The sequence below is a fragment of the Solanum lycopersicum genome, chromosome 11, assembly GCF_036512215.1.
Source record: "Solanum lycopersicum chromosome 11, SLM_r2.1".
NCBI lineage: Eukaryota > Viridiplantae > Streptophyta > Magnoliopsida > Solanales > Solanaceae > Solanum > Solanum lycopersicum.
In genome coordinates, this window is record NC_090810.1 from 1698661 (window position 1) to 1725309 (window position 26649).

Here is a 26649-nt window from a genome sequence, read left to right on the forward strand (position 1 = left end):
TCCAGCTTTTTGGTCAAGGACTTGGGAATGGAAGGGATTTTAAACATGAAAAGATAGTGTAAGATATGTGTGTGTTTTACTTTGCATGTGTTTTAATAAATAATGATTGGTCGAATCGACTGATTCATATTCATGTTGCATACGGTTCATTTAAAAGAGAAACTCTTTCATCAGAAATTTCTTTTATCCTCAAGACTTAAACGCGATATATCTACTTAAGAATGAAGGGATTTTATTCATTTCATCAGTACCCCTTGATAAAGCGTATGGTTTATTAAAATCGAACTACCATAAATGTGTAGTTTAACTTTCTTTGGCTTAGATATTTGTTTTTATATTTTTAGGACCATTAGAGATTTCGGACAGCTAATGAAGAAAAAAAATATTAAAGTGGGCTTACTCTACCATTTTGTAGTCATGAAAAAACTATATTGTAAAACTACAATAATAAAAATAAAAACTGAAATTAGGTGTGAATTTCGTTGCTAATATGACGTTAGATTATTCGTAGCTAATGTTTTATTTTTGATAATCTGTTGTGAAATAAATTATCTATGAATTTTTTACTGTTTAACTATAAAATTGTTCTGTCGCTAAGAACACCGTTCTTTGTTTTTAAGTAGGGTAATATCAAGTGAGAATAATCAAATGTTTTACTTTGCTTGTGGTAGTTTGATTTCTTTTTCTTTTTATCTCTTTTTGGGACCTAAAAATGTATAGGGTGGTTGAAGAAAAAGAAAACAATAAAGAGTACTTGTATTAGAGGCTAGAACATTGAAATTGATATTTTGAACAGTCAAATGTAAATTAATTAGGCCAAATATGTGAAAATATATTTGCTAATAAGTGATAACTAGTGAGACTCGAGTTTAAAAGAGGACTATTTTAATATTATCATAAAGCGAAAGTCTTTCAAAAAGGATATTTTTATCTTTACAAAATCGATGATATCACTCTTTTCACAATTTATACATTATTATTGATTGTTTCTTTTCACACTCCATTCATAAATTTATACATTATTATTGATTGTTTTATTTATGAACTAAATTTGAAAAATTCAATTTTATAGTGGTTTGATTATTCAAGACCCTTCCAACATTTTCTAAGTTTCTATCATGAAGGCATAGAATTTGACAAAATTTCAATTCTATAGTCTTATTGATGATTCAAAATTCTACCCTTTTTTTTTCAATCTATGGAAAAGTCTGTCGTTGCTATTCTTTAAATGCGTATTAAGTGAGTCTGTTTATATATAATAGCTTATAAATCACATAAAAGACATAAAACACACTATACAAGTCCGATGTAATGAGGTCTGAATTGAGAAGTCATTAACATGAAGAATCAATCACATGACCTCCCTTGCGAAATATCACTTATAACGCCAACTCAATCATTCGAATCAAAATTCCATCTTATATTATTAACTTAATTGAATTAGTTTGTCTCCAAAACTTCTTTTAATAATATATAGTATAATACCTTAGGTCTTCACCAAAAAGAATGGTCTACATTTTGATTTATTTTTTTAAAAAAATAATACTAATACAAGAATGATGTAAATTTTGGCATGAAATATGTCATAATTTGTTATTTGAATTTGCCAGGAAAAAATAAAACACAATGATCTTCTCTTAATTTGGATGTGTTGAGAAGCAAACAAAATAATCCATGTTTTGTTTTTTCATATGCTTCTTTGACTTTAGACAAAATTATTTTGTAACACATAATATGATTTTGTCCCCCCACCCCATCTTTATTTAAATTCATCTTTTTTTATGTGTAGATTGGTAATGAGGTTTATTAACAATCACATTTAAAATTTATGAATTTAAAGTTTTAATATATTATAATTGTTAAATTTATAATTTATACATATAGAATAGAGTATAGACATTTATGTACAAAAGGCACAAATGAATAAAAAAAATTACATTAAAAGACTACCATATATAATTATATATTTGTGTTGAATACATTTACTTCTATATCAGCTCACAAATCATATAAAAAATTATAACTTGTATTAGATAAATCTGATGTAATAAACTTGACTCAAACAATAGTGACTAAAAATATATAATATATTAATTTTAAATATATTTTATGAAATATTATTTGTTATATCAATCCTAATCAGTATTCCCACCATTTTCTCATTTAGGCAAAAGTCAATTTCACATTGTCTCAGAAATATTGTTTTTATTTTGTCATTAAATTTTGTTTTTTTCTTTCTTATATTCATTATTTAAAAATACCATGAAGTATGATAAAATCCAGTATTGTGCCCTGAAATTTAATTAGATAAAAATAATAGAGGCGAAGTTAGAATTTTAAATTTTTAAAAAATATAATTTATTAAGTTTATTATCGTTATAATTATTTCGATCAAATTTATACCTTTAAAATATATTATTGAATAATGCAGGGTAGAAAATCCTTCATAAAATAATATCATAACAATAATTCTGATTAAATTAAAGTATTTTTCAGATTCTTTTCCTGAAGAAAACATGATTACTCGCCTTTGTTTCAAATTTTCGTCATACTCTTTTATTTTGGCTTTTTTGAAAAATGATTTTTTAAAATAAATTTTTGATCATTTTTTCACACAATATATAAATACCACAAGATGAAAGTATACTTTAGAATATTTTACAATCTGCTTAACTTTAATTTAATATTATAAGATTTAAATATTTTTTTTAAATTTCTTAAATTTTGTATCAAATCAAATCAGCTGCCAAACAAATTAAAATTGAGGTACTGTACTACAAGAAGTCGAGAATAAATACTAATGAAGCAAAGCTATGATATGTATATTTATTTTGATAATGTTCCAACTATTCTTCCAATTATGAGAATAATTGTTTAAGAAATATAAATACCATAGAAATTTATAATAATAAGATTTTTCTTCAATATATTAGATATAAGATAAAATATTTACTTTTCTATGGAGGCATATTCAGTTTGATATTAGATTTTCTACTTAACTAAGTTTCGTAAAATCTATTATATCATGTTTTATTGTTTTTCATTAAAAATACTTTTGATTATTTTAGTTCTCAATCTTTTTATTCATAAACTATCTTTTATTTCTAATGGTATTGTTAGATAGTTAATATTATTAATAGGAAAAAAACAACTATTATTATACTTAACAAAAACTAAAATACCATAAATAAAAATTACTAACCTTATATTTATTAATCACTGTAGAGTGGAGATATATGTTATAACTTTGATATTTTATAATCAAAATTGAAGAATTAACTTTAATATATACTTTTAGTTATTTTATTAAAATATAGAGAGTTTGGGGTGGGGTTGTATAAAATATTAAATATATATCTTTCAATATTTTTATTTAAATAATTAAGTTTGCTTTTTAGATAGTCTTTACCTAACGTTGAACAAATGTATAGTTATCTATCTATTATGGTAGTTATTATGTGACTTAAAAAAAAGAATTTATATTGTGATGTGACAAAGGCCAAAAATACAAAAAATATTTTAATTAAAAATTTATCATTTTGTGATTTATATATTCCATTTTTACTTTAATCAATGTGTTTTTCACTTTTGGCCAAATATAATGGATACATCATGCATGTGAATCTACAGTAGTAACAATACCTGAAATAGTCACAAAGAAATCATTTATTTAGACCAATTAATTATAAGGTAAATTATATGTGTATTTATACGATATAAATTAAACGTAGTTATTGATAATATGATAAAGTAAAAAACATATTATTATTATATTTTGACAAACAAATTTCATTAATAATTTTAGTTATACGGTTAGTTAGTGTATATGAATCATCAATACTAACGAGAGGTTCGAAGCAAGTATATTTTTATCGAAGTATATGTTTTATGTCAAGAATATTTTTAATATTTTAAATTTTTTGTTGACGTCTCTACTTTATTACAAAGGTTTTTTTTTTAGAATTTAATGTCTTTATTGTAAAGGTGTTCTAGATATGCTTTCCTGTTGATAGTTTGATTCCACGTCAATAAAACTAAAAAATATTACCAAATAAATGAAATTTAAATCAAATAGTATTATTAAAAAATCACTTATTCAATTTATAATAAATAAAATAAAAATGAAGCAACCATTTGGCGCATGAATGATTGGTGGAATTTTAATTTTAAAAAATTGGGTTCAATCAATACGAAATCTAAATAAATATTACGCTATCATTTTAATTTATCCATTTTATTTTTTACTTAGATATAAAACTAAAATAAATATTGGATATATTTTACGTGTCACCGAAAGTACTTAAAAATCACTTGTAGAATAAATTCATATATTATCAGTCACAATCGATAGTGGTCACATTTGCAAATTGTATATATGGAATCAATTATATGACTCCCAAAACATTATAGTTATGTATATAATTTACGTTATAAAAGAAAAATTGGTATTCACTTTATTAATTTAACGTTATGAACTGTGATAGAATGGTTCATAGTCGAAATTCTTTATTTGTAATTAAATATTTAAAGTTTAATCTTCAAATATATCATGTTAAAACTTGTGCTTTCAAAATTGATCTTAAGATAAGAGATTTGAATTTAAACGAACTTTAATACGAAAATCGAATCTATTTTTACGATTCGTGGAAATATAATTGTTAGGCTAACATCCACAAATGGCCACAAACGTGATTCATTTTTCTTTTCTGACCAAAGTTGTCGATTTAAATGATATAACTTATATAAATCTTTGTATTCAAAGTTTGGTATTGGATTAATTTATTTAAAGTAGCTAATAAATATTAAGTACTGAAAAAAAAATTAGTGTATACAAAATCATTATACATTTTAAGTTTTAGTTTTCAAAGTGATCGAATATATCAATTTTCGACTTGAATGATCTATGTCTTTAATATCCAAAATTAAATAAATTTTTGTATAAAAGTAAAAAAAATAACTACGTTTAACCAATTAACTCACATACTTGCTTACATTTTTCAAATGGAACAAGCTATTATAACTTTCTTTATCGTCAAAAAAAAATAGATTCTTTCTAATTGATTCAAAGAAAAAAAAAACATATTCTTAATAAAAAATTCAAGAAATTCCCTCCGTCATCAATGTTTATATCATTTTAAATATATATACTTAACTATGATGACATAATATATATATATACTACTTAACTTTCATTAACTAATATCATTTGGTATAAATAAGGTGTGTTGGTAGTTTTTCCTTAATTTTTAAACTTACAAGTTATGATGAAATAATAAAAAATAGTTTGCTTTTTTTTTTTCTTTTTAATAAGATAAATGTAATATTAATTAAAAATTTTAAAAGCCCCCCTAAAAACGGGGAAGAGGGGTTGATTTAGGATAGAGGGAGGAATTAAGTCTCTAGGCATACATGAAAGGACAATGAACAAAAAATAATATACTATATATATATATATTGAAAAAAATTAAAAATAATATATATGTGTATATATATTTTTTTAAAAAAAGGAGACAGCGGTCAATTTGATTTTTAATTTAATATTCATCTATTATATGATGATAAATTGATAAAAAAAAATTGCTAATTATCTATCCATTATTATGCTTTTTAAAAAAAAAAATTAAATCGATAATATAACATGCTTATTTACATAAAGTTTTTTATATGTATTATTTTATTTGACATGAAAATAATATAAAATAAACTTAAATGAAGCAGTGATATTTATATATAATCAACTTCTAATTTATTTGGGATGAATTATAGTTATTATTGTTATTGGGGTGCATGAGCCAAAAGTTGGATTTATTAATTAAAATTGAAGAATAATTTCATTTTATTTTATACTATGGTGTTGTCTTGGGATCTGTGCATACATATATATATATTTACTTTACATAATTGTGTGGGGAATGGAGATAAAATGTCGGCTATATTTTACTAGCATATCTCATAAATATTTATTTCTGTTTGGTGTTATATATTTAAAATGAATAAATGTATATATCTTTTATTTAAATTCTAACTTGTAATTTATTTGATCAAATTTTAAAAAAAATCAAAAATAATTTTTATTAATAGAAAAACACTTATTTAGAAAGTTAAAGGTGTTTGATTATTTACAATAAATAAATATTTTTGAGTACTAATCGATATCGTCTTTCGAAAGCTATAATAAGATGATATAATTGTATAAGCATTTTTTCGACTTGACAAAACACAAATTACTATAATAAATTATTAAAAGCACTTTTAGAAATTAATTAAACAAAAAAATGATATTCTTCAAAAGTTTCATTATTTTAGAATAAGCAAATCTTAAAAACTTTAATCCCACAAGCTCTTTTCATTAGAATAAACTAATATAATTTTGTATAAACACGAGTATAAATAAGTCTTTATCAAATATTATATATAGTGGTTTGGTATTCTTTCCATTTACAGCCTTTACCTACTCTTTATGAAAATTTCTAAAATAATATACTACATTTTTTAAAAAAATAAATAAATTGGTTTTTAACTAAATAATGCATGTGAATGCAATTGCAAGAATCCAAATATACAAATATATATATATAATATCATTTTCATATCCTACACATATAATAAATCTTCCCTAGTTGCAACCAAATTGATAAGAGGTGTTTATGGTTTGATTTGAGTAAATTTAATTAACTTGATTTTCTATTAGTTTGATTTTTATTAATTTATCGATTTTTAAAAAATATGTGATATCTGATGATATAAATAAACAAATAATTCAATGTTTATATTTCAATATAATACTATCAAGCAATTACTCTTTAAAAACATTATTGTTATCTACCAATATATTTTAATGATAATTGAATATAATATCAACTAAAATATTTTTATAAAAATATTGTGACTTTAAATTAGGCATGTGTAATATATCAAGCGATTTTCAAATCGTATAATTATCTTAATTGAATGTGTCAAATGAGAAATATGAAATTAAAGATAAAATATTTTTAAAAATCTTGAGATATTTTCGAAATGGTCAACAAATACGTGAGATATTATTTCACCTATTGTCATAAAAATTTATGAATTTTATCGTCAAAAATCATATTCATCGACAATTTTAGCAACCAACATTGTTTTTTCTAGATAACAAACCAAAGAAATTGTTTAATTTTGACTTTTGAGTAACATATTAATGTTTATTTCATGTCAAGATTAATTATGTGTTTTTTTTTCATTTTTATTAATTCAATTGATTTTTGTGCACCTATTTTAAAGTAATGATTGATCTGAGTATTATAATTATATTTATATTAATTAATGTGTATTCTTCGCAAAGGTAAAATTAAAATTTAAAGTTTATGAATTTAGAATTCTAATTCTTTTTTGTTATTGAGTTCTATTTTAATAATTTGCACATAATCAATGAATTTCTTTCTACAAATCCAGTGATTGAATAAAGTTATTGAATTTGACGGATCCACGTGACAATAAACATATTGGCTCCACCCTTATGTCTCAAGTCTTGAGAGATAATTTAAGCGAATAACCTAATAGATATTGAGTGTAAAACATGAATATTTTTGTCTTTCTCAGGTATTTGAAGAAATAATTTGAGACATATATTTTTATAAGCGTATATAAGGGTGTGCGGAAATCGAACCGGTCAATAAAACGCACCAAAAAAGTGTGATTGGTTTATTGTTATTGAGTTATTGCATTAATGAATTTTTAGTTGTTTTATAAAAAAAAAATTATTGGGTTATCAGTTTGATATTGTTTTTTAATATTGAGTTATTCGGTGAAACCGATAACCCAATAAGACTAGTAATTTAATACTTTTACTTGTACCTAAATCTTAAATATTAATCTCAATACCTTACTAGTTATTGTCTTCTTCACAATGACTTTGAGCTTGCAACTTCACGTTACACAAAATGTTAAAACCTTAAGTAAGAAGCGTATTCCTCTTAATATCTCTTTGTGTTACAATTGTATAATTTTCATGTTTTTTTTAATCATTGTTTCTCTGTTATGATCATTTGTAAAGTTACATTATTGTGTTGTCGAGTCAAATTTATTAGAGTAGTCATATATTTGTTTTATAAATATTTTCTAATTGGTTAAAATCGAAACTCGAACCGCTAAAGACCAAATCGATAAGAAATATCTTATTGTTTTGGTTTAATGTATCTAAAAATCAAGGACGTTCCCAAAATGGGGACTATCAGATAAATTCAATATAATAGACGTCTGTTGGCATTCATTCCGGCCTTCCCTTTCCTGCGTATTCATAAAAGATCCGCGTAGGCGGATCGATGTCCTATGATTACCCACTACTCGAAATATCCTTTTGGAAGATGTGTATGTTCAAACAATTCTCTTTCTAATGGAAATGTCATAAAGCGTAAACCAAGATCCGTGATACCCTACTCGTCTTTCACCAACCTATTTGTACCCAACTACAATCTCTTCCAATATAAAAGAATAAACCGATAAATCGAATTAATAATATATAAAATCAAATCGAACAACCGATACTAGACGAGTAGTATGAGATAGAGGGAACTTATTGATGATCATTAACTAAAGATATAGCGATAATTTGCTAATAAATTCGTATCACACTTATTAATTACCCATCTAAAATAATTGTTATTTTCTTTATTGTATTATTATATATTAACATAAATGATAGTTGACATTTGATTTGATGTTATATTTGTATTCCCAAACCTATGATATTAGCTGTTCTTTTTATTTTTAAGTTTGACTTTGGAAATATCCGTAATATAAATGAATAAAATCATCAAAAGTCTCTCACTAATTAATTATCTATTTAAAGTCGTTTTCCAATTGGAAAATGGCCTCACGTAGATGTGTTTTTAAAATATATTTTAATATTATAAAGTATGATTAAATGCACTGAAAATTAATTGGATAGTTAAAGAATGCATGAGAATATATATATATATATATATATATATATATATATATATATATATATATATATATTGACATTTATCGTTTATCGTGTTGATATAGAGTCTCTTTTGTTAAGAAGAAAAGTATTTACTATATGAAAAATCAAATTCAATTTCGAATTAAATGTGAATGTCAACTATTAAATGAAAAAAATATTATTTGACTGTTATTATTTATTTATTTTTATTATAAAAGGGTAAGGGGAAAACGATGGAAAAAATTAAATGTAACTATATGGTAGAAAATATCTCATTCGCTTCCTTCTAAAAAATAATTGATTTTCATGATATTCAATAAAATTAATTAAAGATTATTTTGTTACGAAAATTAATCTAGTAACTTTGATGCATTAAAATAATTAATTATCGAGTTACCTATATAAAATTAATTGACAAGATAAAATTAGGATAACTCTTAATTTTTTTTTTCTTCTTTTATTTGTGCATTTACATTTGGCTTATATTGCATGACGGATTGCAATAGCATGGAAAACTTTTGCTTTTTGACATATTCAATTGTTAAACGTAAGTGTGAAAGGACACTGTCGTTGTGACGGAGTCGTAAGTATATTTTTTAAATCTTAAATTATTATTTGGGTTTGGGTTTGAGTTTAAATATGAAATCAATTTTATTAGACAATATTTTATCCTTTATTAAGATTTTTTTTACGAAAATTTAAATTTAATTAAACTTTAATACAGATATAAAACACAAAGTGAAAGGGGCAATACAACCTAATAAATAAAGCAAAACTCACATTAAAGTTACAATACGTTTTATTTTCTTCTTATGTAGACAATGTACCAATTATTTTTATTTTTGAAATGGACAAATTAATGTTAACATACCATAAAATTAAACAAATTTGAGTAGTTCATTTATTTTAAAATTATTAAGTGATGGACTTTACCTAAACCACCATCTAATTTTTGTGTGGTCATATCACTGCTTCAATTTTATCCACTAAAATAGAAGAAAAAATAAAATAAAACATTCTACATTTATACAAAATTAGAGGATCTAACAATTAACATATAATTTATTTTTGAAATGGCCAAATTAATGTTAACATACCATAAATAAGAATGTTTATTGCCTAATAAATTAGCATGTTTGGTCCTACTAATAAATTCTTAAATTTTAGTTTTTATGACATATGATTCAATATATTTAATATTTAATTAAATAAATGTGCATTTTTCATTCCTTTATACATAAGAAATATGTTATATTTAGACTATTTAGAACTATACAATCTCCCAAAATTTGAAATACTCGATGCAAACTTAACATAACATATGAATAATTAAACGGTGAACTAATTAATAATTTAGATAAACTTGTAAATATTAAAAGTGAAAAAAAGAGAGCATATGCGGCAACAACAATATTATAAACACATTTATTTAATTTCAAAAGCAACCCTACGATAAATTGATAAACTTTTGATATTAAATATGTAACGATTAAATAGTAAAATAAAGAGTTAATTGATAAAAAAAAAAACATCTAAAGTATATATATCGTTTTCATGTTTCATATGTGAATTATTAGGTGTGAGATAATTTTTTAATTGTTTATAAAAACATACTTCAATTATCAATTGTTTTTTTTTCTGTTTGAAATATCATTGTCTTTACGTGAGAAAAAGAAAATAATTAATAATTAAAGTGTGCGTATGTTTGTAAAAAAAAAACCATACACCTACTAATTCAAATATAAAATTAAAAAATTAAAATACTTTAAATATGTTATTGATTTCATATAAATAAAATAAAATATAAAGACAAATTGGACACATCATATATGAATGTGTAAATAAATTTTAAAATCTTATCTATATCTCTAATTGCAAAAAAAAGAGAAGGAAAATCCAAACAAGTCCATGACACAAGAATCTGGTTAGATTTCATTGAGAGCTTATCATAAATAAAAAAAAAGATTATGCTATTTAATAAAAATTAATTTTTGAATTTGTCATGAATTTGCTATTTATTAATTTCATTGAAAACTTATCTTAAAAGGATTAGGTATATTGAAAATATTTAAAATCCCGAATTCATTTAAAACTTATCTTAAAAAGATTAGGTAAATTGAAAACTAATTTTATGTATTATTTTTTTAAAAAAGTAAATATATGCATTAACTTATTGGTATATATGTTACAAATTTTCTATTATTGTCCTGAAAAAAGTAAAAATCTTTAATAATATTTGATTCTTGAATATGATGTGACTTTGCAAATATATGGTAATTAACACAACCATATGGTACTAGTATAAGATTCTTAAATTGACTAGATTTTATGCACATGATTCATTTATTGGAATAATAAGGGAAACTTCTGAGTAAGTACTCCCTCTGTTCGATATAAATTAATTTATGTTTATTTATTAAAAAATTTACTTTAAGAAAATATTAAATAAAAGTATAACGATAAAATTATTTAATTTTTTAGTGAACATAAAATTTAAATGGTGACAATTAAATAGAAACGAAAGGAATACAATTTTAAGTTCTTGTTTGGACCCTTTTTTAAAAAATCAAATTACATTGAATTACTATTAAAAATAAAAATTTTAAATATTCAAAAATTATAAAACGAAATTTTCTGATTAGGTTGAATATTGTGTGGCAAAATGTGAGAAGAATTATCATTTAAGTAGCCTTGTAATAAAAAAAATATTGTATTACTTGGTCAAATAAACATGTTAAAATTGAATAATTATATTCAATTATAATACCTTTTAATAGGATTTTCATAATTGATATTCACTTAGAGAAAATTCTCTATTCAAATATGTAGTTATCACCAAAATGTTATTTTTAAAAGTAGTTTCTAAATTCCTCTAAAGATTTCAAGATACCTAAGGCAAATATTGTTTATAAAAAAAAATTATCCCTAATTTTTTTTTTTAAAAAAAATTAATTTATAAATCACTCAAAAACTTTCAAACATACCTTATGCAAATAATACCGGGAAGCCAAAGGAAAGTTCAATGTACCTTTGCACCTAAAATTATTGTTACTATATTTTTTTCCTTAAAAATATGACACATAAATCTAGTTAGATTTTCTTGGAGATTGTTATCTTATAAAAATTAAATTAATTTTTTATTTTTAAAAAATATTTTTTCTATTTTTATGTAGTAGTGAAGTGATAGTAAATTTTGTTTATACTATATTATCCATAGTCTTTATTAAGTGGAATTTCAACGGATATACTTAATCTAATTGACACAAGTCATGAGAAAGTTAGGACTTATTTCATGTGTGGTATAAAATATAATAATTTAATGATAAAATATCAAAATTATTTTATATGAAATAATTTGTTTTAAAATAATTTATTTTTGATTAAACATCTGTATTGTTGTAGGAAATTATTATCTTAAGAAAATGATTTTTTAATTATATTTACATTTCAAGTAATTGGCAATGGATATACTTGATCCAATTGACCAAAACTCATTTATGGTGTATTGGATTGAATTTTTTTTTCTTAATAAGAAATTTTAATTTGAAGTCCTAAATATATAAAAAAAAAATGCTTTTGATTTATAACATGAATTTAGATTAATTAATAAAAATAAAAATTTATAATTTACACGATGAAAATCTGAATTAGTCAAAAACTTATTAATTATATAATACCAAAAAGAGGAAGAATAGTGTGAGACAAACACCCATAAAATTCCACTAGAAATAGAGACGTTACTTCTTAGGTGTTTTTACAATGCCGGCCTCTCTCTCTCTGTGTCCTCTCTTTCTCTCTCTAAAAAAAAGCCAGAGTGGTTCTGCATAACTCATAAAACAATTCTTCTTTTTCATGAAATTACAAATTCCCTTTTAATCCCCCTTTCTTTTTGATCTCCCAATTCAAAGAAACCTCCTTTTTTTTCTTCATTTTTGTGAATCTTTTTTGTGTTTCTTGAGTACCCTTTTGAGTATTTGATTGTTTTGTGTCAATCTTTTTGTGTTTTTTGAGGACCCTTTTGAGTATTTGTTTGATTTGTGTCAATCTTTTTTGTGTTTCTTGAGGACCCTTTTGAGTATTTATTAGTTTTTTTGAGGACCCTTTTGAGTATTTGTTTGATTTGTGTCAATCTTTTTTGTGTTTCTTGAGGACCCTTTTTGAGTATTTGATTGTTTTGTGTGAATCTTTTTAGTGTTTGTTGAGGACCCTTTTGAGTATTTGATTGTTTTGTGTGAATCTTTTTAGTGTTTGTTGAGGACCCTTTTGAGTATTTGTTAGTTTTTGTTTGTGAATTCAAAGGGATGGTTGTGAAAATGATGAAGTGGAGGCCATGGCCTGAAATAGCTTCAAAGAAATTTGAGGCTAAAATCACTGTGAATTGTGTTAAAGGTCTAAACTTTTCTCAAGATTTTCAAAGATTGGTTGTTGAAATCAAGTGGAAAGGCTCAAAGGGTAATTCTTTGACTTTGAGTTCTCTAAAGAGGAAAAATGTTAAGAAGAGTTTCACAAAGGAAGAGTCTTTGAAGGATGATGGAGTTGTTTATTGGAATGAGGAGTTTCAAAGTTTTTGCAACTTTAATGTATCCAAAGAGATTGCATTTCATCCTTGGGAGGTTTCTTTTACAGTATTCAATGTGAGATATCCTTGCTTATTACCTCTTTTGCTGTTCTTGTTTGGTTGTTTTTTAGAATTGAAAAAATAAAAAAAGAGAGATTAAAAATTTGATCTTGGTATACTGTTGTTGCTGAGATTTCTGTCCCATCAACAAATTATTGAGAATTGATCAAAGGCCTTGACTTTTGGTGTGGAAGCTTGACTTTTTATTGGGGCTATGAATTTGTGTCTATGTTGTCTTGTAGGTGTAAGAAATTAGAAAGGACTAAGCTTTTCTTCATCATTGTTATGTCATGAAACTTGATCATATAGTATAATTTGTTGAATCTCCTTAAAACTAGTAGAAATATTGTTTTGTTTTTTGTTTGATCTTGTCCTTCAAAACATCCAATCATGATTATTTTTAATCAAATAGCATAATTTCTTGACAAGGACAACATAGCCAGGGTAATCGCATAAGTGGGGTATGGGGAGGTATTGTGTATGCAGATTTTACCCCTACCTCGTGAGATAGAAAGACATTTTCCGATATATCCTCAATCTCCTTAAACTAGTAGAATTCCTTTGTTTTAGTTTGGTTTGATGATGGACTCAGCACCAAATCTTTTTTTTTTCACTTTGAGTTTGATGACAAACACAAGTGTGATTAGAAATAATGAATTTCCCCTTGATGTTCTTCCTTTAAACAGTATAGTAACCTAATTTTCAATGCATTTTCTTAAAAGTATTTTTTTTTATTTAGCTTAGATAATGAAGATACTATTCTAAACATGTTGTGGTAGTCAAAAAAGCTAATTAAGCCTTTTGGAATTAGTGATTACTTATGTTGGACCCACCTTAATAGCTTGTGGTTGTTTTAATAGTGTTGTAATATGGATGGTCATACCTACTTATATTAACTTTTCTATATATGTGGCTATACATTTTGTGAAAATATAGTATTGGCATATTCTGTATATTTTTTTTTTAATATTTTGGCAAATGATATTTAGCACTTAAGAATATGCCTTTCTTTAGTTGTTTTCTTTGCTTATCTAGCATCTTTTGTTTTCTAATTCAGAGGGAAGTTTGATTTATTAACCCAAAAAAGGAAAGAAGAAAAGTTCAGCCTTTTTTTTAGTTGCTTTCTATGCTCATACAGCATAGCATCTTTTGTCTTTTCATTCACTGTTTTATTCAATTCCATACTTGTGATATGAAGTTGCTTTATTCATGTTTATTCTAAAACAGGTTACGAATAAACGATCGAACCATAAAGTCCCCAAAGTTGCTGCTGCATCATTGAACATTGCAGATTTTGCTTCAGAAGCTAGGGAAAAAGAAGAAATTGAAATAGTCATTCCCTTGGAAGCGTATAGTGGCGGCAATAAGAACAACCTTTCGCTTTGTGTAAGCAAAACAAAATTGCTTGCTTGATCTTACTTTGTTCGTTGATCTACATCGATAGTCCCTTTTTTTCCTTATTTTTGGTTGACATGGTAGATTTTGTATATGGCAGTTGTCTCTCAATCTTGTTGAATTGGGGAATGCTCAAGAAGCCTCAGAAACGATGCCAAAGTTCGTCATGTCTGCTCCAGTATCTCCTTCCCCTGCAGAGGTTTCGTCAACAGACAGAAATGAGCTTTCTGCTTTGAAAGCAGGTCTGCAGAAAGTGAAATTTTTCAAGGGATTATCTACTATGCGACGAAAGAAGGCATGTCATGAAGAGGAGGGCAGTGATGGAAGGAACTCAGTCAGAAGTGATGATACTGATTTGGTATATCCAGTTGATACAGATTCACTAGGTGATTCGGAGGAAGGTGAATCAGACGAAGTGAAGGAGGATACGAGTCTGCGGAAGTCATTCAGTTATGAAACACTTGCCTATGCGAAGCATGCTGGTGGATCATGCTACACAAACACGAGTGGCAGTGAAGATGATGATTTGATCTTTTATAGTCATCACAAATCCGTTGCACGGCGTGTGTATGCCGAGGGTGCAACTGGAGAAGGTCATAATCAATATTCACAGCAAATTTCAAAACGCAAAATTCTCCCCTGGAAGAAGAGAAACTTAAGCTTCAGATCTCCTAAACCCAAAGGGGAGCCGTTGTTGAAGAAGCATTATGGAGAGGAAGGTGGGGATGATATAGATTTTGATCGCCGGCAGCTTAGTTCATCCGATGAGTCTTCTTCAGGGGTATGTCTCCATCTTCTCTTACTTCCGTTTTTTTAATCTATGATCTGTCCAGCACCCAAGTGAATTTGCACAGTGGAATACTATTTATCACCTCGTGATGAGCTTCCAGACATTGATAACTTACCTCACTGCCTTGCATACTTCTATAGCTCTAATATAACTATCTTGCTTGCAGTGGAATAAATCTGAGGAAAGTTCAACTGCCAATGAATTTTCAGTCTCCGAGTTTGGAGAAGACAGTTTTGCTGTTGGTAGTTGGGAGCAGAAAGAGATAGTAAGCCGTGATGGGCAGATGAAGCTGCAGACTGAGGTCTTCTTTGCTTCAATTGATCAACGAAATGAACGGGCTGCAGGTGAAAGTGCTTGTACAGCTTTGGTTGCTGTGATTGCTGATTGGTTCCATTCCAACCCTGAAGAAATGCCTATCAAGTCCCAACTCGACAGTCTTATCCGTGAAGGTTCACTAGAGTGGAGGAATCTCTGTGAAAACAAGACGTACAGGGAGCGTTTCCCAGATAAGCATTTTGACCTCGAAACAGTGGTCCAGGCTAAAGTACGCCCGCTCTCAGTAGTCCCAGAGAAATCATTCATTGGTTTTTTTCATCCTGAAGGAATCGAAGATGAGGGATTCGATTTTCTGAAAGATGCCATGTCCTTTGACAACATTTGGGATGAGATTTCTAAATCTGTTCAAGACAGTCCCAGTCATGGCGAGTGCTTTGTTTACATTGTGAGTTGGAATGACCACTTCTTCATCCTCAAGGTTGAACGAGATGCATACTATATCATCGATACACTTGGTGAGAGACTTTATGAAGGCTGCAATCAGGCTTTCATCCTCAAATTTGACAGAGACACTACAATCTTGCAGCTACCTAACACGAGTCAACAATCAGATGAGAAACCAGCTAGCACTAAAAAGGAGCAAACTGATAAGAAGCAGGCTGCTTCTAATGAAGGGAAGATTGTCTCTAATAACACCAAAGAAAAGATGGAAGAATCAGTCGTTTCCTTCAGGGATAAAGTACCTGAAAATGAGGACGAAGCGAGCCTTGTTTGCAAAGGTAAAGAGGCTTGCAAACAGTACATTAAGAGTTTTTTGGCAGCAATCCCCATTAGGGAATTACAAGTTGATGTGAAGAAAGGGTTGATGGCATCTACACCACTTCATCAGAGGCTGCAAATTGAGTTCCACTATACAAAGAGCTTTGACACTCAGCTGGAATTGGAATCACCCTCGGAAGAACTGACTGATAACAGCTTGGCATTACCAATGTCAGCAGCAGTGGAGTAAGCGATGATTAGTAAATCCAAGTATACAAACTTAACATCACTAATCCTTCTTTTTGTGTTTCTACATCTAATTTAGGAATGAAGGGAATGCCATATATCTTTTCTTTAATACATGTTGCAAGTTGCAACTGGCTTAGTGACTCTTGTTGATGTTTTCTTCCTCAGTTATCTAGGGATGTGCCAATGTAAATGACTATGGAAATGTCCAAGAGTATGGTACTTTTTCTGTTCTCTCAAAGAGGGACAACATAAATAATAAGTATATGACTTCTATACTACTCTCAACTTTTTCATTTGTCTCTAGACCATCAGTTGGATCATCATAATACAAACAACACAATGTTTTTGTTACACAGTATTTGCTGCTGTCTTAGCATACAGGATTGACAGAACTAGTTTTCTATTAAATTGACCTGTGCACATAGATTGGAAGCTTCAACTCAACTCCTCTGATATCTTATAAAATGAAATAACTTTAGGGTGCATAGAATAGAACATTAGTTATGGCCTGTAAACTAGGCGGGAATATGAATCAGGAAAACTCCACTATGCCATACATCACTCGCCCTTGCTCTGTCTCAATTCAACTTGACACTTTGACACGAAGTTTAAGAAAGTTTTAGCAACGTCTATGGTTTGGTTCCATTTGCACTTTGTAGGCTCTAGTATATATTTTAACCAAATAAAAAAGATTTACATTACTCACCAAGAAAATGTGGTATGATGGTTGAGATTCCTTTATGCCTTTTTCTCGGAAGCCTTCCATCTCCCTTAGGCCTCAGTTGACCTACCAGGTGCAACTCTGAATTAGTAGAGTTTAATCATATCTTGACACTGATAATGAGACAGAATGTTAAGATTGAATTGGGTTTAAAGGGCATGTCTCACCAATTTTTAACAATGGGGAACTTACTCCTTTTTGTTATTTGGATCAGCAACTCATCATCTGCCAAGGGTAGTCTCTCCCTCCATGCAGGAAACATTGCTCTAACAATATGATGCCAAAATAAAATGCAACTTAACCTGAATATTTGTGGAAGATAAACTCATAAAGAGAAACAATTTACGAGTAAATGGGGGTGAAGAGAGGAGTTAAGCGTTCATACTCGAACAAGGAAATAAACAACGTACAAGAAATTACTAGATACACCAGTTATTATAGCAGCTTAGAGGTATCATCAGTACCTTGTAAGGTAGGTGGTCTTTAAATGTTATTAAAAATGGTTCTAAGAATCCTTATAAAAGGAATCACCACTCATTGTGAATTGCAACAAGCTACATTATCAGCTATAGAGCAATACAACGAGTTCCCAAATGAATTATTTCCCAAGGTAAATCAATCTACTCTAAAGCGGAGATTACTATCCATTCTCTGCAAGTGAATCCTGTAAACATGCCTAGATTGAGGTAGTGCCTGATGGAGACAACAAATGTTGAGAAGCTGTCGATATTAGGAGTGCTGCTATGTATCTTGAATGGAGAATTTCTTGACACAATTTCTTATAAGAATGTATAAAAGTAGAGGTCATTCGTGTGCTGTTTGCAAATCCAATATAGGGAACAGAGCCTTGCTACGAGCAATGCATGCAATTCAATCGCTTTCTGTTGAACAGAGATGAGTCGCAAGCTTGAGCACTCCATGCATGGATGAATCATTCTACAATATAACAAAAAGATGAGAGTCCACAAGGCAATTTAGAGTAGTAGAATTAATCGAACTAAAAGTGTATAATAGAATTTCTTACCAGATAGAGAATGTCAAAAGCTTTTCGGTAGCTTTCTAGAGAATCTTCCACTCTGTCATTCCTGCAACAATCTCTTTATGTTTAGCAACTACCACATATTAAAAGCGCAGATATATGCTACAGGAAAATTAGACATTAAATCAACATAACTAGAATGTAGCAAAACTGTAAGCCTTTTCTTGTTCTCATGCTTTCTGAACTCGGTACTAGCAAACTTCAACAAATGCTGAATTCCACACCATTCTCTAAATAAAAACAGGGGCTTTCACCCTTTGCATTTTGTCATAAAAGATGGAAAGCATTTATCAGGAAAAGATAGCATATTGAGGATCTATTTTGTTATAACCCAAGAAGTATAACTTAAACATGTCTACAATTGTTCATTTTATTCTTAATGACATGCTCTAAATGAATTTGTGAATAAGTTGAAAAACATAGTCAAACCAAGAGCCCCATATGAATGACTCTTTAAATGTTAAATTTTTTTGAGTGAGAAAAATGAAAAAATGTTGCAAAAAGTTATAATGCAAAAAATTGGAAGTTCCTAATGTAAGAAAATATATTGTCAAACCATTAGGGAAAAGATTTCTGGGAAGGTATATGTATTCAAACTTCAGCAGGCAATCAGTGAACAACCACCTAATAATCTCAAACTTAACAAAATCCACAATTTAAATAGTTTTTCATGTTTTCAAAAGAGTAAAAAGTATTATGTTGGAAGCTTGACCTTTGAAAAGATTAAAAATATGAGGTAGGAATACAAAAATTGCTCCTTTGATAACTTGTAAGCCACAAATTCACAGAGTAAAAACTACCTCTTAGCAAAAAAGAAGGGGCAAGGCTTGGTACTATATACCCTCACTCTCTCCCTACCCAGACTAGTTAGGGAGGGAGCACCACATGCAGCGGGGTAAGTCGTCTCCTAACCATTGAATATCAATTCATAGGACAATGTGTCAACTGTCTAACTAGAACTCGTCCAAGATTTCAGAGGATAAAAAGTGGGTTGAGAGAGAATTGATGCTCACTATTGTATTTCATACAGTCGCAATTTCCTTCACTTCAGCTTTTAGGACTTGTCAATCCGTTTAGAGAGTTGGGATAAATGTTTGTAGTTGGATTACAGTTTTGTATGCCTTCAATATAAACTTGTTTCATCTTAATGTTCATGACTTGAAAATGTTAAACAACTCTAAATATGGAAACTTTTCTTAGAAAGGCTCAAAGCCTTCTAGCTGAAAAAGATTTTAAATCCAATGATAGTGGAACAATTCCTACTTCAATTATAGGATGTGATACTTAAATTCTCCTAAGGAGTTACAACTTGAAACAATTATAATTACAATCCATTTACCTTGGATATCAACATAACCAACTCGAGGTGAGATAAAGCAAAACAAAAATGACTTCATTCTATGAGCAGTGTCGAGTTCCATGATATCTCAGTATTGTTTAAATTTGATGAATAAGGAGACATGAATTGATATACTTACAGAAAACCCACAGATATTCTTGTTTCATAGTCTAAGCCATCAGACATTCCCAAATCTCCAATGTGGTCACCAAGAAGTAGCACATTAGTTCTCTTTTTTAATGCAGATTTCTCATCACTCAGTCCACTCACGTCATCAAGGTGATCATGAAGTGGTGCAGCCATGTCAAGTGCATGCTCATTCTTGTTGAGTACATGGATTGTCTTACCTGCAGGTATCAGTAATGTTCTTAATTTTAGAAACAAAGATGTAAAATGACCACAATACAAGAAAAATATGTACAATTGGCTTTGCTTGTAAGCTTGCTGTTCCAGTACTGACCAAATATGTGTAAAAGCTTGGTATCTACCAGTAAGTACTTGTCAAATATGTCTAACCAATTACTTGGTTACAGGATTGAACTCCAGTACTAAACTAATCTATATTACATACAGAAGTCTTAATTATGTAGACTTTTAGTGTTCAGGTTATTTCATATGTTAGATTTCCGCACTTGTGTTAGCCTTATAAATATCCAAATTCATGGAGGGTTAACCCTATTTAGTTAGTCCTTATAAGTGGAACAAATTAATACTCAAAAGATCATAAAAGAATTCATCTTTGTTTGTTTCAATCAATCAATCAACAGTACTTTAATGTACCAATCTACTTCATTGCAATACAGGTAAGCAATTTTTCTTATAAGGCAAATTAGGATCTCTCTCAAACAAGTGGCTCCCTAAATCTTACACTTACCCCTACCAATCATAACAATAAAAACTACATCTCAATCTCAAACAAGTAGAGGTTGGATATGTGAATCACCTTTGACCATGTGTCTCCATTTAAGCTTTTACAAGGTGAAAAATTAGTTAAATATTTTTAAAAATGGCAATAGTACAAGTTCTCTATATTTTTTTTGTCATATTAATCTATGATAAAGATCAAAATACTCATAAAGAGCAATAGATTCAAAAGCAATGTATTGACAAAACTAAAACCTGTTTCCAACTAGTGATACCCGCTTATATGGATCATTTTCTTCGATTACGTCCTATCATTAGGTAAGTTTGTATTGATTCCAAGAAATCTTAGGTCTTAGACAACATCCATCCATATTATGTTAGGTCTACTTCGTCCCCTTTTAACACCTTCACTCACTATAGTTTCATACCTATGGGGACCGGTGCATTTTATAGGTCGTTGCATGACATGACCGAAACATCACAAGCGACGTTCTCTCATTATATCCTCAATGCATGCTACTTGCAATATCGTCATACCTATCTTATCTAATCTTGTATGGACCGAAACATCCACCTTAGCATCCCTATCACTGCAATACATCTTGTGAATATGTCAGACTTTAGCTTAACTGCAGAGTATTCCTCCATTGAAGCTTAAACTTACAACCAGTGGCCAATTCCTAAACTTTAGAAGTATAGCTAAAATTTGGTAACCTACACAGATATACACATAATGAACCTAACCATCAATGGGAACTGTTTGAAGGAATTTGTTAAGTAAAAAGCACCTCTAAATGGTGATAGGTGATACCTTTGAATGACTGTAGGTGACCATTTTTGTCAAACACCATCCTGTTGGAGACAACTCTAACATTCTTGAAAGATCTATGAACTTTCTGATTCAGCACCTGGCAGATCAAGAAAACGAGAATCATATCTAAAGCCAAACTGGACAAACATAACAGGATCACATACACCTGTAATGCATCAAGACCACTGATAATCCTTAAGAACTAACCTCCTCTATTATGTCAGCTAAACCTGCAGAGAATATAAGAACAGGAACACCTTTTTCCTGCATACGAAACAATCCCAACTCATTACTGAAGCAATCACATGAGATAGTAGAAGGTCAAAAGGAAATTCTTCCGAAAAGAGCTATTCTGGGATAAATTGACTACTAAATTCGGCATTAGCATAAATTTTGCAACTACAGAAAATGGAATCCAACACATTATTTAGTAATATCACTGTTCAATTTCACTTTCACTAAAACAACATTTGAGCTGTGGTTGAGCCTTACATTTTAGGACTTCCCAAAGTCGAAAAAACAAAAACAGAAGAAAAGAAAATAATCAAGACATTTCCTCAAGGTTCTTGAGTGCTTGGAATGACCCTATTATTTATTCCCTGGCTTTTTGATAAACTAATCCCATCAAATTTCTTTTTAATAATTTAGATGACACAAGAAAATCACAATGGTTCATATTTGTTGCATGGCCTTCATCAACATCATCCCAAGATGTCTAAGAAAACAACAACTGATAGTGGCTATACTCTACCTCCAAAAGTTCAAAAAGTTCAGTTACACCATCCCTGAATGCAATTGTGGCTTTAGCCACAGAATTTTGAATTCCATTGTATGTTACGCCTCCTTCAATGAGAAGCGCATGTGTTTTTCCCCACCTGCAGAAAATAAATTAGACATTAACACATAGGCCAAGGTACTACAATCCCTTTAAATTTCACCAATCCAATGATGGTCCCATTTTCTTAGATAAGGGTGCTGGATATACTACTACTCTTACGATAAAATATAAATATTATCCGGGAACTTCTATTATGTATTTCACTTGTCAATAACTCAAAATGCAATATATCACACAAGTTTGGACCCGATTCTAGCAGCAAAAAATCATAACACATACCACTCTTCCATGAGCTTGGCTTTCTCATCAAGGGGAATTGTCGGATCAAATTCTAAGGGATGATAATACTCATACAACTTCTGCCTCTTGTCATTGTACTCAGGATCCTCCTGTTGTAAAACGTTATGGCTGCCTACAAAATTAGTTATTTTGACAAGTCCTCACTTGTGACCGAAGAACGTATATCAAATTGTATGCTATTGAATAGCTGTCTGTTCCAGACAAGATATTGTAAGAGAATAATGTTTTATGAAGTGGATAACATACTCTGGCCTCGGCAACCATTGACCCGGAATTTTGTCAATGTGGCATCAAAATCTGCAATTACCTAGAATGTTGATATAGCCAGTAAGTAAAAGGAAAAAAAAACAATTAGAACAAGGTAAAAGAAGCACAGTATGTGTGTGAATGATCGAGACTCTAGCTAAGATAAGTACTTAACATTAATAAATGCTAATAGTTTTGTACATATGTCAAACAAAACATGGAGCCCAACATAATAGAAACTTCAGAAAGGTGTGTATAGTTGATCCTGGATAACAGAACTTTCCCGGAGGCATGCCATGACTTAGACAAATACAATCGTTTAAATTAGACTTCTAAAAGTATATTCTGCTAGCAAGCAACTAACACCTAAGATACACATTTTTGTCGTAATTTATATAAGGACCTAGGGATTAGTATATGTCAGTACAGGGTCAACTAACCACTTACAAGTTTACCTAATCACAAACTTAACATCACAGCCAAGAAGCATGAGAATGTTAAAGCTACCTTCCTCACACACAAGATAACCAATGAAGCTTTAATAGTGAAATAACAAGTTATCGATGAAGTTCTACATATATACACCCAAGACCAACATTACTACTCCCTAGATAACAACTCTCTTCACGGAGAAATGTTGTATTATACAGTTAACAAAAGTTCCATTGATCAGATTAACAAGCAAAACAACAATGTCTTAAAATTAACACTCCACATCCCCCATCCCCCACTCCCAAAAAAGTACTCCCTATGTCCCAATTTAAGTGTCTTACTTTCCTCTTTCGTCTGTCTGAAAAAGAGCGTCTCTTTCTATGTATAGTAAGTTTTCCAATTCCAGCATTCTACTTGTCAAGTTTAATACCACAAGATTTAAAGGACTACACTCGTTTTTAATTTAAGACCACCAGATTCAAAAGTCTCCATTTATTCCATAAACTCCTTGTTCAATCAAACTAATATATGTTGCTCAGACCCTTCAAAAGTGTAACTCAATGCTTGTCGTATTCTCCAAAAGTAGTGTATTTTTGGATAATCCGACATGGTGCAGCATCAAAAGTGAAAAGTTCACGCAACTTAGAATGAAGAGACTAAATTGGGACAAAGGTAGTACATATACACAAGAGATAAGAAATTAAACATGAACAAACACATAAAAGTTCATAACTTTTGGGACTAATCCAAATCATTCATCACTCTCACCATAATCCATCAACATAACAAAACCAAAAAGCCCAACAATGTAAGATTCACCTGTAGCTTTGCATGACCCCCAAGTCGAATTGCAGACATTTTCTTTTGCAACAAACTAGAATCATCCACTACAACTTGTGACTCTGAGCCATTAACAACTATTTGCTCCATTTTCCCCTGATTTGTACCACTCTGACTGCAACACCACACTCTACACACACATATACCAAATGGGTCATCAATTAAACCCGAAAAAAATCCAGAAAAAATTGGTTACATACATATAGACAAATGTATTGCAAATAATTCGTATTTTTCATTGTAATGATAACATTAAGCGTATGTAAATGTGGAAAAAAAAAATTACTCACCTGAGATTGAAGCGAAAAGAGGAGAAGGAGGTCCTGGAAATGGGGAAAATGTGATTAAAATGATGAAGTCGATAACCCATGGAGGATAAAAGGAGCTACTGAAACACTCGCACTCTGTAATAGTCCCTTTTTTTGTGCCACTCTTTTACGGTGAAATTACTCCGTCCGTTTAATTTTATACGATCCGATAAAAGTTTAAGATTAAGAAATATTTAAGTATATTTAATATATTTTTAATTTAAAATAACTTTACTTAGTAAAATTTCATGTCAAATCGAATAAAACAAACAAATTGAAATAGACAGGATTGTGTTTTATCTTAAGACTATACACTTCAAATTAAATCATTTTAATGAGTGTGTTAGGTTAATAGGAGCCGACTAATATGAAACGGAGTTAAAAAAATTTTTGGAGAATCTAGCTTATTAGACATACATTCATACGATATATCCTAATTTTATATATACTTTCAAATAAATACATATTTTATCTTTATAAAGAGTTCACTACCATATATATATTGAAGTAGATATATAGATAAATGTATTTTTACATCAGATATACGTAAAGGGGGAGGGAGACGAGCGAGATGAGTAAGATAGTCATGTATTATATGTACACGTGAATCTCATTAAATACGCATTAGATACATGTATATGGTGTGATTTGCATGTATGTGGAATATCAAATACATAAAGAGTGACAAATGAAATGGTAGGGAGGCGCGGAAGGTGATCGAGATTTGTTAGGTATCATATGGATTGGATCTTTAGCTCTTTGCTTCTCATGTAGCCTTGTTACGTAAGGTATAGTTTTGGACAATGAAAAAACAGAATAAGATGGAGCCTACCTACTTAATTCGAACGAAGTAGATAGATCAAAGGAATAAAATTCAAGTGGCTCTTATGCCACTTTTGATGGTCTCAAGAGCAAGATTTGCTTGGGATTTCTTCTCAAGGCATCTAATATTGGACAATTGTAATTGCTCCTTTTAAAATCATACTTTTAGGCTGTATAGAAAATGCTTATCAAGGAAATATACCTAGCTCTAGTTACTTTACCATATTAAAGATAAAAAGGGAGCCTGATGCACTGAGTTCTTGCTATGCATGGAGTTCATAAATGATCGGACCACAAGGGTCTATAGCACACTGTCTAACTTTGCATTTCTCCGAGAGACTATTTCCATATAAATTGACCATATTTAATCCCACAGCTTTGCATATAGTAACTTGCTGTCACAATCTATTATACAAGTGAATAACACCAAATGTGCAAATAACTTTGACATTATATTTCCCTTATGCATATGTTAGTAGTAATCTTTCCAATTTTGAACTCAAAACACAGACAAAAAGAATGTTAAACCTCAATTGATATTCCTTCAAAAAGTGGCCTAAACCTTCCTTGTTCATGCAATGTATACAGCTTCAACAATGCATCTTCCTCTAATAAACAACCTTGTGGACACCACTTTCCTATCCTAATTCGAAGAACATCACATGAAACTTCTCTAACAGAAATCAAGCTATTATGCAAGTACTACTAAGGGTTAGTGGTGGAGTGTGGTATGTACGTACTCCTCCATCCTTAACCAGAGCATGTTCGCAGGTTTGAGCCATGAGTATTGACTCAGAATGCATTCGAAATGTCCCTTTCGAAGAACATAATCAAGTTATTATACAACTACTATTAAGGGTTGTGGTGGAGTGTGGTATGCACATACTCCTCCGTCCTTAACCAGAGGTGATCGATCGTGTAGCTATGTAACCACACTTGTTAGGGAACTCTTTACCCTCGTAAGTGTGGGACTTTTTAATGTGAATCTGAATTTAGTCGAGCTCCAATGCAGGTACTGTATACAAGGTGAGAAGGCAAAAGAACTATACAAGAAA

General features: G+C 29.4%; 2 protein-coding genes across 2 annotated transcripts; one reads left to right on the forward strand and one right to left on the reverse strand.

Annotated features, from left to right (window-relative positions):
- The first annotated feature begins 12645 nt into the window (after nucleotides 1-12645).
- LOC101257721 (uncharacterized) lies at nucleotides 12646-17312 on the forward strand. The gene is made up of 4 exons (XM_010314202.4): nucleotides 12646-13581; nucleotides 14793-14951; nucleotides 15061-15741; nucleotides 15917-17312. The coding sequence occupies exons 1-4, from the start codon at nucleotides 13249-13251 to the stop codon at nucleotides 17033-17035; spliced, it is 2292 nt and encodes a 763-aa protein (XP_010312504.2). The 5' UTR covers nucleotides 12646-13248; the 3' UTR covers nucleotides 17036-17312.
- An 802-nt stretch (nucleotides 17313-18114) lies between these two features.
- LOC101258022 (uncharacterized) lies at nucleotides 18115-24910 on the reverse strand. The gene is made up of 10 exons (XM_004249887.5): nucleotides 24755-24910; nucleotides 24444-24594; nucleotides 23193-23253; nucleotides 22926-23058; nucleotides 22560-22683; nucleotides 22016-22072; nucleotides 21809-21905; nucleotides 20273-20480; nucleotides 18780-18840; nucleotides 18115-18691 (listed from the first exon to the last, which is right to left on the reverse strand). Exons 1-10 carry the CDS (start codon nucleotides 24832-24834, stop codon nucleotides 18626-18628), a joined length of 1038 nt encoding a protein of 345 aa, XP_004249935.2. The 5' UTR covers nucleotides 24835-24910; the 3' UTR covers nucleotides 18115-18625.
- Nucleotides 24911-26649: the final 1739 nt, after the last annotated feature.

What these genes read in the sequence shown, in the direction of transcription:
- LOC101257721 (XM_010314202.4), top strand. Translation starts at nt 13,249, where the DNA reads ATGGTTGTGAAAATGATGAAGTGGAGGCCATGGCCTGAAATAGCTTCA. An exon ending in TTTCTTTTACAGTATTCAAT is followed by an intron (nt 13,582 to 14,792) that starts GTGAGATATCCT and finishes ATTCTAAAACAG; the next exon opens with GTTACGAATAAACGATCGAA. An exon ending in CCGATGAGTCTTCTTCAGGG is followed by an intron (nt 15,742 to 15,916) that starts GTATGTCTCCAT and finishes TCTTGCTTGCAG; the next exon opens with TGGAATAAATCTGAGGAAAG.
- LOC101258022 (XM_004249887.5), bottom strand. Translation starts at nt 24,834, where the DNA reads ATGGGTTATCGACTTCATCATTTTAATCACATTTTCCCCATTTCCAGG. An exon ending in TCTTTTCGCTTCAATCTCAG is followed by an intron (nt 24,595 to 24,754) that starts GTGAGTAATTTT and finishes ATGTGTGTGTAG; the next exon opens with AGTGTGGTGTTGCAGTCAGA. An exon ending in AGAATATCTGTGGGTTTTCT is followed by an intron (nt 18,841 to 20,272) that starts GTAAGTATATCA and finishes AGATTGTTGCAG; the next exon opens with GAATGACAGAGTGGAAGATT.